This window comes from Actinia tenebrosa, unplaced genomic scaffold (assembly GCF_029948245.1).
Source record: "Actinia tenebrosa isolate PJP-AT-01 unplaced genomic scaffold, QUT_ActTen_1.0 PGA_scaffold6__47_contigs__length_16458017, whole genome shotgun sequence".
Lineage (NCBI taxonomy): Eukaryota > Metazoa > Cnidaria > Anthozoa > Actiniaria > Actiniidae > Actinia > Actinia tenebrosa.
In genome coordinates, this window is record NW_028292583.1 from 3822025 (window position 1) to 3835956 (window position 13932).

General features: G+C 36.1%; 1 protein-coding gene across 1 annotated transcript; it reads left to right on the forward strand.

The window, feature by feature from the left end:
* The first annotated feature begins 2383 nt into the window (after positions 1-2383).
* LOC116297608 (scavenger receptor cysteine-rich domain-containing group B protein) lies at positions 2384-13869 on the forward strand. Its single transcript, XM_089038840.1, has 10 exons — positions 2384-2766; positions 3133-3251; positions 3522-3641; positions 3754-4110; positions 5497-6129; positions 8648-9036; positions 9345-9459; positions 10094-10213; positions 10321-10677; positions 12815-13869. Exons 2-10 carry the CDS (start codon positions 3242-3244, stop codon positions 13441-13443), a joined length of 2730 nt encoding a protein of 909 aa, XP_088894966.1. The 5' UTR covers positions 2384-2766; positions 3133-3241; the 3' UTR covers positions 13444-13869.
* Positions 13870-13932: the final 63 nt, after the last annotated feature.

Genomic DNA, 13932 nt, shown 5'->3' on the forward strand with positions numbered 1-13932 from the left:
GCATTCATCTAAATAGTTTATAAAACAGCGAGTAATAATTCTGATCTGACGAAATGCTTTTTAACAGACTTTATTAATAAAATAGAATAAGATGAGGAGTATAAATAGAACTCTTTACCTTCGGCCTAATGATTTCCTTTTTCAGACCCACTTAGAATATGACTTTTTGTTTGATTGTATCCATATTAATTCATGTGTCTTCTCGTGCACAAACATTAAACAAAGAAATGATACTGCAGAAAATGACAAGGCATGGTCTGAAATGGGAAAACAATACCCCCAAGGTAAAGAGGTATGTTGGTTGAATTGAAAAATAATGATGGAAAGATTAGCATAAATATAGCCATAGATAGGAATGGGAATAATAGGAATATTTAATAAAATATTTAATGAAAATAATAATAATAATGTCTTTATTAAATCAATAAGATACATATAAATTTTTACAACAATAAAATATAAAAAATCACGACAAAATTCTTTAACTTTGGTCTAATGTTTTCCCATTTCAGGTGAGTATCATTTCTTTGTTTAACGATAAAAACAAAGAATCTTATTCTCAAGAGAATAATAAGTGGTCTGTTATGGAAAATATTTTGCCCAAGGGAAAGAGGTTTATTCATGTTCGAAGTTGTTTAATATTGATGCAAAGAGTTTTTCCAATTTACCAATTTACTTTTTAAAAAATATTGCCATCTCTTTTTTCCTTTATTTGGCTAAAATTGATTTTAAAAGAGGCAAAGTTGTGAGTATGTCAAGAATCATAAAAGCATCAACCGTTTCTTCACGCCCAGCAAGTATCACACAATTGAATAAATTATCCTATGAAAATAGCCCAATTGCAAAATATACTAATACTTTTTAAACGCGAACTGTGGAAGTCCAAATTTAAGGCACGTTAGATAAACGTTATCATCTTTACATAAATCTTCTAATCTCTTTTACTCATCACAATGGTTTTGATATAACGATAGCACCATTGTAATATTGCCAAATTCTTGAAAAAGAAGGTAGATCGGAAAACCGTAATACGTGCTGGTACTCGTTCATTCTGTTTGTCACCTGCAACATACAATCATTTAATTAACGTCATGTGTTTGTACGCAAATATATCATTAGCAAATGTATACTGGGAAGTGAAAGATGTCGTGAGCTGCTAAATGCCGCCTCCTCGTACACGTCTGTGGTCATCGGGGCTTGATCCCCAGACCCGCTATTTAAGTAGAGTATGTAATTTTCTCCTGTGCTTTGAGGGGTTTTCTCGGAGTTCTCATATTTTCTGCCCTAGACAAAAATCAACTTCTAAATTTAAATTCATGATCAATTAAGAAATGAATATTATTTAATCATTAAATATAATTAAATTTCTAAGTTTTGAGGTATTTGTTTAATTAATAATTGATCATATGAACCAGTCAATTTAATCGTTCAAAAAAAAACTAATTATCATGTTAGTTACTTTGCATCGATGAAGCGATAAAATTTTGTCTTAATTTGACAGTAAGGAAGTGAGAAATTAGGGGTTTTTTTCGGTAGAGGAAAGACTACTTGGTTAGAATCTTGAAGGTTCATCTTATACTTTCGTAAACTTACCTGTCGACTGTTTACAAAAAGCGAATACACTTCTTTACATTCACTTTAAATAGGTAATATCAGTATATATATAATGGCCAGTTGCCAATTTAATTATCAACATAGGCACTGCCACAAATAGGACTTTTAAAGAACCGCCTTATGATAAACAAAATGCACAACCTGAGAAAAACTTGATGTTTCTATACGAAAACTAGCTCTAACTCTACCATTGGTCAGTTTTGTTTCCTGTGTCATTTTCTATAAGACTTAGCAAGTATGCTACCCCTATCTGTTTTAGCCGTTTTAATCAAGAGGTTCTTGAAGATTAGGCAACCGGCAGATTTTCTCGTTTGAGATGCGTACTACATTTTGGAGTCATCTTAAACTTATCATGACTAAACAAGTTTGGCTGTGACATTACGTGACTTATCTGAACATATTTATCCGGCCTACGCACGCGTCCATTATGTACTGACGTCATTCCATACGTTCAGTCTTACATTCATTAGAAAAGCTCTTTGCGATATAGTGGTTTTTGGCGGGAACTAGTTTAGTGACATTTCCACCAAATTTAACTGCATTTCTACCTAATTAATATGTGAAAGTTTTGTGAAGTCTACAGCATTTGGTTTTTTTGAGTAAAGTATAAGTTTAATACCATGTAGATAGCGCATGTATCAATATCAATATCAGTTATTAATTATTAATAGTGCAATCAACTTCCTTTCTTTGCGTAATAACTTGCCTTCAACATTAATTGATAAAAGGACTCTCATATTCTTTCCTTGAATCATAACTGTAGCAACTCTCGAGAGTGAAGAGCAGCCAAGAACGATGAAGTGTTTTGAGTTATTTGTCGTTGTCCTGTTGTTACACGTCGAACGCAGTACGAGCACGGAACAGAACAGTCCTGATCTTGTTCAACCAGAAAAAGGGCTCCTTTTTGACAACTTTCCAGGCAATATACTTCTGCTACCAAATAATGTGAGCGTCGATGAAAGAACAACAATGGTTGCTAGCAAGATGGATTGTGTGTTCGCGTGTATCGGAGTGCCTTGGTGTCGTTCAGTCAACTTCAAGATCACACCACAGGAAAACCAGCTTCACGCCTGTCAACTTCTGTCATTTGACAAACACACTCAACAGAACTACTTCAAACCAAACGAAACATTTACTCATCTGAGCGTTAAGGTAAGACTACTTTTATGTTGACACCATACAAATGCTGGTTTCCATAGAGATAAAATATAACTTTTCCAAAATATTAACATTAAAATTAACAAAAGTAGAAACGAATTCGGATTGCTGCAACTTATCTCCCACCTTTTTCCAATTGCGCTGTAGGTTACGCCATACACGCTGCAATGCTCCATGTAACTTGTGTCGCAACGCAGTTGCGAGGCAAGTTGGAGAGAAAATTGCTCCGTGTAACCGCGTCTTAAGGAGCGTTTTTAAATTGGGATTTTTATTTATGGCTCTTAAGGTTGGTGTTACAAATATCGGCCAAAAACAGGCAATTTTTTCACTGATAAAAGGCTCAAACTGATTATTTAACAGGACCCGTGTGAAGACAATCTTTGCCTTAATTAACGATGGTAAATGTGTACGTAACGACAAGAACAGACAAGAATATCACTGTCAGTGTGGTAAAGGATTTAATGGAGAAATGTGCCACGGTAAGTATTCTTAATAACGGCAGCGGGGAAGCATTTGCAACAAAACATTTTGTGATCAATATTTTCATCTCATTCCTATGACCTTCCGTTTTTCGAAATTAAAAAAAAAATTCGTATATATTTTTTTAGCGAATTTTATGGCCAGGTTTTGTTTCTTGTGTCTGCGTTTTGTACCTGCATCTGTTATTTTGAATTTTGGGGAACAAAGAGAGAGCTCCACTGTTTATATTAGTATTAATTCGCTTGATTCATAATCTCTAATCTTATTAGATATCAACGAGTGTCTTGGATCGCCTGGTTGTCATAGTAATGCACTGTGCATTAACACACCCGGTTCTTACAAGTGTATATGCAACAGTACGTATATTGGTGATGGTCGAACATGTGTAGGTATGTCCTGTCCTGTCCTGTCCTTCTTCTCCTCTCTTTAATCAGTGTTTCAAATTATATAAATACTCAATCTTTCTATCCAAACATTATTCTGTAACTGCTTATTTTTCAGCCATCACAGTTTCTGTCGCCAAAAATTGTAATGGTCCTAGTCACCAGTCTACTATTCCTCACAGCGGTGAAATAATGTCACCAGGTTACCCAGGAACATACAGTCATAACCTTAATTGTTACTGGAGTATCACATCCAACACCAAAATAGGCCTGTATTTTAAAACCTTTATGACTGAATCGACCCACGACCATGTCACAATCTATGATGGCACTTCATCGTCCTCGCCAGTACTTGGTAAATTTAGTGGAAGTGTGAAGCCTTTGAACTATTTCACCAGTTCTACAAATTCTCTGCATATGACCTTCGTTACAGATCGATCAAGCGTGAATACAGGATTTGCTATCAAGTATGAAGGTAAGATAAGGCATTGATAGCAGCTTTTGTTCGTCATCAACATCATTATGTCCATCACCATCCAGATGTCCATCATTATGCATCAACATCATCATGTATCATCAACATGTATCATCATCATGTATCATCATCATGTATCATCATCATCATGTATCATCATGTATCATCATGTATCATCATCATGTATCATCATCATGTATCATCATGTATCATCAACATGTATCATCATCATCATCATGTACCATCATCATCATGCATCATCATCATCATGTATCATCATCATGTATCATCATCATCATGTATCATCATCATGTATCATCATCATGTATCATCAACATGTATGATCATCATCATCATGTACCATCATCATCATGCATCACCATCATCTATCATCATCATGTATCATCATGTATTATCATGTATCATCATCATCTATCATCATCATGTATCATCACCATGTATTATCATCTTGTATCATCATCATCATCGTATATCATCATCATGCATTCTCATCATGTATCATCATCATGTATCATCATCATCGTGTATCATTATCATGTATCATCATCATGTATCATCATCATGTATCATCATCATCATGTATCATCATCATGTATCATCATCATGTATCATCATCATGTATCATCATCATCATCATGAATCATCATCATCATCATGTATCATCATCATCATCATGTATCATCATCATCATCATGTATCATCATCATGTATCATCATCATCATCATGTATCATCATCATCATCATGTATCATCATCATCATGTATCATCATCATCATCATCTATCATCATCATGTATCATCATCATGTATCATCATCATCATCATGTATCATCATCATCATCATCATGTATCATCATCATCATGTATCATTATCATCATCATGTATCATCATCATGTATCATCATCATCATGTATCATCATCATCATCATGTATCATCATCATGTATCATCATCATCATGTATCATCATCATCATTATCATCATCATCATGTATCATCATCATGTATCATCATCATCATCATGTATCATCATCATCATCATTTATCATCATCATGTATCATCATCATCATCATGTATCATCATCATCATCATGTATCATCATCATCATCATGTATCATCATCATGTATCATCATCATGTATCATCAACATCATTATGTCCATCACCATCCAGATGTCCATCATTATGCATCATCATCATCATGTATCATCATCATGTATCATCATCATGTATCATCATCATGTATCATCATCATTATCATGTATCATCATCATTATCATGTATCATCATCATTATGCATAATCATCTGGACGTGTTGTATCACTAACTGATGGCAATCAATTGACTCCCAATTTTTCGTTACTAGCACTTGTCCAAGGGTCTCTTCGTCTTAATGGTACATCAAGTAGGATAGGAAGAGTAGAAGTATTCTACAATAATCAATGGGGGACGGTATGCGATGATGGATGGGACATCAATGATGCTAACGTGGTTTGCAAACAGCTTGGTTTCCCAGGAGCAAAGACTGCTTTTTCAAGTGCAACCCACGGACAAGGTTCTGGTCCGATATGGGTCGACGAACTTGCTTGTACCGGCTCAGAATCGAATATCCAGGAATGTCAGAGCAGACCTTGGGGTTCTCACAATTGCGGCCACAGTGAAGACGCGTCCGTTGAGTGCAATAAACGAGTTAGGCTAGTCAATGGCGGTGCCGCTAACAGAGGTCGTGTCGAGGTCTACCACTGGGGACAGTGGGGTACAGTTTGTGACGATACCTGGGATATGAACGATGCGAATGTGGTATGTCGTGAGCTTGGGTACTCTAGCGCCTCGTCTGCTGCCACTCAAGCAGCGTATGGTCAGGGAACAGGGCCGATATGGATTGATGATACAGCATGTCTTGGTAACGAAGATTCTTTGTTGACTTGTGGATATCGTGGATGGATAAGTGGGAACGTAGGTTGTGGTCATAGTGAAGATTCTGGTGTCGTATGCAATTGATTTGCAGAATATCTCATAACTTACAGACTCGAATTAGAACTGTTTAATTCTGTTTGTGTTTGGTTTATTTTAGTTTCATAATTAGTATAAATCATTGAGGTGGAATACCTGTAAACTAGAGTCTTACTTTTAGCTAAGTGTATTTTTCCACGTTAAATAAAGTATGTATTTATGTATGTATGTATAAATCAAGTTTGAAACTTTCGTGAACTTTCAGTTTAAAACCTTGCCATTCCATCAGAAACTAACCAGGAATTTTACTGAAGCCATACTAGCTATAGTTTTTAGTCTTTAGTTCTCGTAATCCGTGGAATTTGACAGATTGATCGCTCTGACTAGCAAACACTTAAAAACCTAAATTTGATTAACAACGCTATCTTATAAATAAATTAAAGTGTAAAGCCTCATCTGACTATCAGTTATTACAACCAAGTCAAATAGTCCGGCTACCAATTGTTTAGAATTGATGACTGACTGCGTTACGCGCGTGAAAAAAGCTTTATATCAGTTTCATGGCCCCGTCCACACTATGCCGGATAAATTTGAATCCGAATTTTTATTTATTCGGTTAGGCCTACCGTCCACACTAGTCCAGGCGAATCCGGAACAATTCTTCACCGAAAACGAATTTTTTCGAATACGGTCTCCAGAGTGGAACATTTTAAAAAAAGGCTAGCCGTATTAGTGTGGACGGAGAACATTTCGTACCCGAAATTTTTCGAATACGATGACGTCATGATTGTCATGGGAACATGGCGGGAAGGCTAGCACATGCTCAGATGTGCAATGAAGCGTTTTTGCCGCCTCTGATCGGACTAGTGTGGACGCGAAACATTTTATCCGTTTTCATGTGTGGACGGAAAGCTTTTTTTTCGGTTTCGGTGTGAAAGTTGCAGATTCAAATTCATCCAGCATAGTGTGGACGGGGCCTAAGACAACTTTGTTGCTGGCAATTTCATTGATAGTTTCAGGCAGCTGTATTGAATACTTGCTAGCTGAACATAAATCACTATAAATAGCCCAGACTATTTCATTTCTTGTTTAAATTATGCCTTAAGAGCACCTATAAATACTTCATTATATACTAGGCTGCATGCTGCTGACAATAATATCAAGGCACCTGCAACTCATAAGAGAAATTCTGACCTTGAAACATTTGAAGTGCGACCAATCTCTGGAATTACCTCGCATAGAGCAGGTGCATGTTACGTCATCGCCGCCATCTTGGTTGACGATAACAAAGCATTCTTCATTAGATGGGGGGTGTTTGATTGTTATTCATATCTCAAGGGATTTTGAGTCACGTGGTTGTACACACTGTATAACCTTATTAGTCACTCCGAGGTTGAGAAAAAACTGGGTCGAGGAGGCATTGCAGTGCATTGTGGGACTGTTTCTAACTCGACCCAGTTTTTCCTCAACTTCAAAATGACTAATGGAAGGACCACCTTTCAAATTAATTTTAAAAAAAGCTTGCATAATGTGTTTTTAAAACGAAATTTTGCAATATAGAATATCAACGTTTCTATAAACTTATTAGTTTTTTTTAGTATTGTTTTTTTAGGTTAATCTTAGAAGGGTCATTATGTAAACTATTGGGGGTCTGACCAGTAATAATGTAGTGTTCACTCTCAATAAACAAAGTATTATTTGTAAGTTACTATTTAAAACTCAAAACCATAATTAAAAGTGTAATTTTGTCAAAATTGTTATACTGCATGAAATGAAACTTAGAGTAACTACCACAAAGGCTCATATTTTATTCACCAACAAATTGAAAACCTTTGCCATCCCTTTTTCAATTTTCTTTTCTGTAGCTTGAAACCTTTGTTATGACATATTTGACTTTGATGAATAGGTTTTTCTTATAAACATTCTTGCCAATCAGACAAAGACTGCACCTGTATTATATAATGTAGGTCTTAAGCCATTAACCATCACTAGCCGTACGTGTTTGATCACTACGTGTTTGATCCTTGCGGCACTAAATTCTTAATCTAAAGGGGCTATCAGTTGAAGAAAATTACAATTCTATAAAGCCCATCTTAGAATACTGCTACACAGTTTGTGGTAACTGTTCTATTGAAAATCTCGAAGATTTATTAAGACTGCAGAAGCGATGTGCTGGATTAATATTGTTAATTAGAACCTTCATTTTGAATATCTACATGTATCTACTGAAAATAAAATACTTTTAAAATACCTTTTGAATTTGCTTCATAAAACACAATTTACATCTTTAATAACTTTTCAAGGAGCACAAAAACCCCTTCATAAAGTACCTTTTGTTTTCGGCTTTATTGGACGTTCTCATGATGTTTTCTCATAATGTTTCGTTTTCTCATAATGTTTCCTTTTAATCTTTTTATAATTTCTTCTTTTATTGCAACGTCCAAAAGTTACTGCAAGTAATTAAATATTATTATTAATGACTCATAATAAATGCCCGTTCTTTTCATAATATGTACTCTTTGATAAAAGGACTCTCATATTCTTTCCTTGAATCATAACTGCAGCAACTCTCGAGAGTGAAGAGCAACCAAGAACGATGAAGTGTTTTGAGTTATTTGTCGTTGTCCTGTTGATACACGTCGAACGCAGTACGAGCACGGAACAGAACAGTCCTGATCTTGTTCAACCAGAAAAAGGGCTCCTTTTTGACAACTTTCCCGGCAATATACTTCTGCTACCAAATAATGTGAGCGTCGATGAAAGAACAACAATGGTTGCTAGCAAGATGGATTGTGTGTTCGCGTGTATCGGAGTGCCTTGGTGTCGTTCAGTCAACTTCAAGATCACACCACAGGAAAGCCAGCTTCACGCCTGTCAACTTCTGTCATTTGACAAACACACTCAACAGAACTACTTCAAACCAAACGAAACATTTACTCATCTGAGCATTAAGGTGAGACTAGTTTTATGTTGACACCATACAAATGCTGGTTTCCATAGAGATAAAATAAAACTTTTCCAAAACATTAACATTAAAATTGACAAAAGTAGAAACGAATTCGGATTGCTGCAACTTATCTCCCACCTTTTTCCAATTGCGCTGTAGGTTACACGCTGCAATTCTACGATGTAACTTGTGTCTTAAGGAGCGTTTTTAAATTGGGGTTTTTATTTATGGCTTTTAAGGTTGGTGTTACAAATATCGGGCAATAACAGGCAATTTTTTTTACTGATAAAAGGCTCAAACTGATTATTTAACAGGACCCGTGTGAAGACAATCTTTGCGTTAACAATAGTAAATGTGTACGTAACGACAAGAACAGACAAGAATATCACTGTCAGTGTAATAAAGGATTTATTGGAAAAATGTGCCACGGTAAGTATTCTTAATAACGGCGGCAGAGAAGCATTTGCAACAAAACATTTTGTGATCAATATTTTCATCTCATTCCTATGACTTTCCGTTTTTCGAAATTAAAAAAATATTTTTGTTTATAATTTTTTTAGCGAATTTTATAGCGAGTTTTTCTTTCCTGTGTCTGCATTTTGTACCTGTATCTGGTATGTTGAATTTTGGGGAACAAAGAGAGCTCCACTGTTTATTTTTTCGTGATTGATACTTTGATCAAAACACGCGGGAAGCTGGAAACCACTCCGCTACGCGTCGTCTCGTTATCTCTCAACATCCCAAGTGTTTTGATCAGAGTATCAAACACGGAAAACTGTTTTTGATTTGTTTTATAAAATAACAAACGCGCAAAAAGATAGAAGAAACCCAAAGTCTAAGTAAACTCTCCCTACGTGCCGTCTTTTTCAAACTGACCAATGAGCACGCGCGATAGATTAAAATCTGACAGTTGCAATACTCGCGCGCGCTAAAATGACGATAGCGTGTTTTGATATTCTCATCAAACATGGTTTTCGACCATTCATAGCGCGCGTAGTACCCCAATTATTTTATAAATTAGCTTTAATTCAGTCGTTTGATTCATAATCTCTAATCTTATTAGATATCAACGAGTGTCTTGGATCGCCTGGTTGTCATAGTAATGCACTGTGCATTAACACACCCGGTTCTTACAAGTGTATATGCAACAGTACGTATATTGGTGATGGTCGAACATGTGTAGGTATGTCCTGTCCTGCCACTCTACTCCTCTCTTTAATCAGTGTTTCAAATTGTATAAATACTCAATCTTTCTATCCAAACATTATTCTGTAACTGCTTATGTTTCAGCCATCACAGTTTCTGTCAACAAAAATTGTAGCGGTCCTAGTCACCAGTCTACTATTCCTCACAGCGGTGAAATAATGTCACCAGGTTACCCAGGAACATACAGTCATTACCTTAATTGTTTCTGGAATATCACATCCAACACCAAAATAGGCCTGTATTTTAAAACCTTTATGACGGAATCAACCCACGACCATGTCACAATCTATGATGGCACTTCATCGTCCTCGCCAGTACTTGGTAAATTTAGTGGAAGTGTGAAGCCTTTAAACTATTTCACCAGTTCTTCAAATTCTCTGTACATGACCTTCGTTACAGACCACTCAATCATACATACAGGATTTGCTATCAAGTATAAAGGTAAGATAAGGAATTGATAGCAGCTTTTGATCGTCATCAACATCATTATGTCCATCACCATCCAGATGTCCATCATTATGCATCATCATCATCATGTATCATCATCATGTATCATCATCATGTATCATCATCATGTATCATCATCATCATGTATCATCATCATGTATCATCATCATCATGTATCATCATGTATCATCAACATGTAGCATCATCATGTATCATCATCATGTAGCATCATCATGTATCATTATCATGTATCATCATCATGTATCATCATCATGTATCATCATCATGTAACATCATGTATCATTATCATGTATCATCATCATCATGTATCATCATCATTTATCATCATCGTGTAACATCATCATGTATCATCATCATTCATCATCATGCATCAACATCATGTATCATCATCATGTATAATCATCATCATCATGTATCATCATCATGTATCACCATCATGTATCACCATCATCTTCATGTATCATCATCATGTATCACCATCATCATCATGTATCATCATCATGTATCACCATCATCATTATGTATCACCATCATCATCATGTATCATCATCATGTATCATCATCATGTATAATCATCATCATCATGTATCATCATCATGTATCACCATCATCATTATGTATCACCATCATCATCATATATCACCATCATCATGTATCACCATCATGTATCATCATCATGTATCACCATCAGGTATCATCATCATGTATCATCATCATGTATCATCATCATGTATCATCATCATGTATCATCATCATGTATCATCACCATGTATCATCATCATCATGTATCATCATCATCATTTATCATCATCATCATGTATCATCATCATCATGTATCATCATCATGTATCATCATCATCATGTATAATCATCATCATGTATTATCATCATCATCATGTCTTATAATGTATCGATATCATCATTATGTATCATCATCATCATGTATAATCATCATCATGTATTATCATCATCATCATGTATCATCATCATGTATCACCATCATCATGTATCATCATCATCATCATGTATCATCATCATCATCATGTATCATCATCATCATCATGTCTTATAATGTATCGATATCATCATTATGTATCATCATCATCATGTATCATCATCATGTATAATCATCATCATCATGTATCATCATCATGTATCACCATCATGTATCACCATCATCATGTATCATCATCATCATCATGTATCATCATCATCATCATGTATCATCATCATGTATCACCATCATCATCATGTATCATCATCATGTATCATCATCATGTATAATCATCATCATCATGTATCATCATCATGTATCACCATCATCATTATGTATCACCATCATCATCATATATCACCATCATCATGTATCACCATCATGTATCACCATCAGGTATCATCATTATGTAGCATCATCATGTATCATCATCATGTATCATCATCATGCATCATCATCATCATGTATCATCATTATCATCATGTCTTATAATGTATCGATTTCATCATTATATCATTATCATGTATCATCATCATCATCATCATGTCTTATAATGTATCGATTTCATCATTATGTATCATTATCAACATCATTATTATGCATTATCGTCACCATTATTATTATCATGATCATAACGAAACAAGCAAACTGTTATTGTAATGTTTCACGGAGGTAACTCTAATGTATAGCAACAAACCTGTGGCCCTCATTTCATGATCAAATTGGAATTTAAAATTAAGTTAATTTTAGGCAGGGAGCAAAACCCTTTTAAGCATATAGATCAACTAACCAAACAACCAACCATTCATTTTGCTTATTCAACCAACAATGAAAAGATAGAATGCAAGAAAACACCGAATCGAAATATGAAGACGAATTTGAATAGCTATTGTTCTGGACTGAGTAGCCTCTCATACATGTGTTTCCACATGAACACGAGGCTAGTCAGTCCAGAACAATAGTTTGATGCAGTGTATTCTTTCAAACCGCGAAACGAAATGAAGTGATCCAAACTTATATGATTGAGAAAATACGTATCAGTTTTGGAGGGCCAGAAAAACATCTGGACGTGTTGTACCATTAACTGGTAGTAATCTATTGACTTTTCGTTACTAGCACTTGTCCAAGGGTCTCTTCGTCTTAATGTTACATCAAGTAGGATAGGAAGAGTAGAAGTATTCTACGATAATCGATGGGGGACGGTATGCGGTGACGGATGGGACATCGATGATGCTAATGTGGTTTGCAAACAGCTTGGTTTCCCAGGAGCAAAGACTGCTTCTTCAAGGGCAACCCACGGTTCTGGTCCGATATGGGTCGACGATCTTGCTTGTACCGGCTCAGAATCGAATATCCAGAAATGTCAGAGCAGACCTTGGGGTTCTCACGATTGCAGCCACAGTGAAGACGCGTCCGTTGAGTGCAATAAACGAGTCAGGCTAGTCAATGGTAGTGCCTCTAACAGAGGTCGTGTCGAGGTCTACCACTGGGGACAGTGGGGTACAGTCTGTGATGATGCCTGGGATATGAACGATGCGAATGTGGTATGTCGTGAGCTGGGGTACTCTAACGCCTCCTCTGCTGCCACTCAAGCAGCGTATGGTCAGGGAACAGGGCCGATATGGATTGCTGATACAGCATGTCTTGGTAACGAAGATTCTTTGTTGACTTGTGGATATCGTGGATGGATAAGTGGGAACGCAGGTTGTAGTCATAGTAACGATTCTGGTGTCATATGCGATTGATATTCAACTTAGCAAACGACTTCAAAAAGCCTTCAAATGTTATCAATGCACTGAAACAACTTTTTGACTGATCATAGCATGCTAACTCACACATCAAACCCTGAAACAATCTCTATACTGATCTAAGTCAGGGCAAGGCTAACTCACATATCAAACCCTGAAACAACCTCTGGGCTGATCAAAGTCAGGGCATGGCTAACTCACGTATCAAACCCTGAAACAATCTCTATACTGATCAAAGTCAGGGCATGTCTAACTCACAGATCAAACCCTGAAACAATCTCTATACTGATCTAAGTCAGGGCATAGCTAACTCACAGATCAAACCCTGAAACAACCTCTTAGCTGATCTAAGTCAGGGCATAGCTAACTCACAGATCAAACCCTGAAACAACCTCTGGGCTGATCTAAGTTAGGGCATAGCTAACTCACAGATCAAACCCTGAAACAACCTCTGGGCTGATCTAAGTCAGGGCATAGCTAACTCAC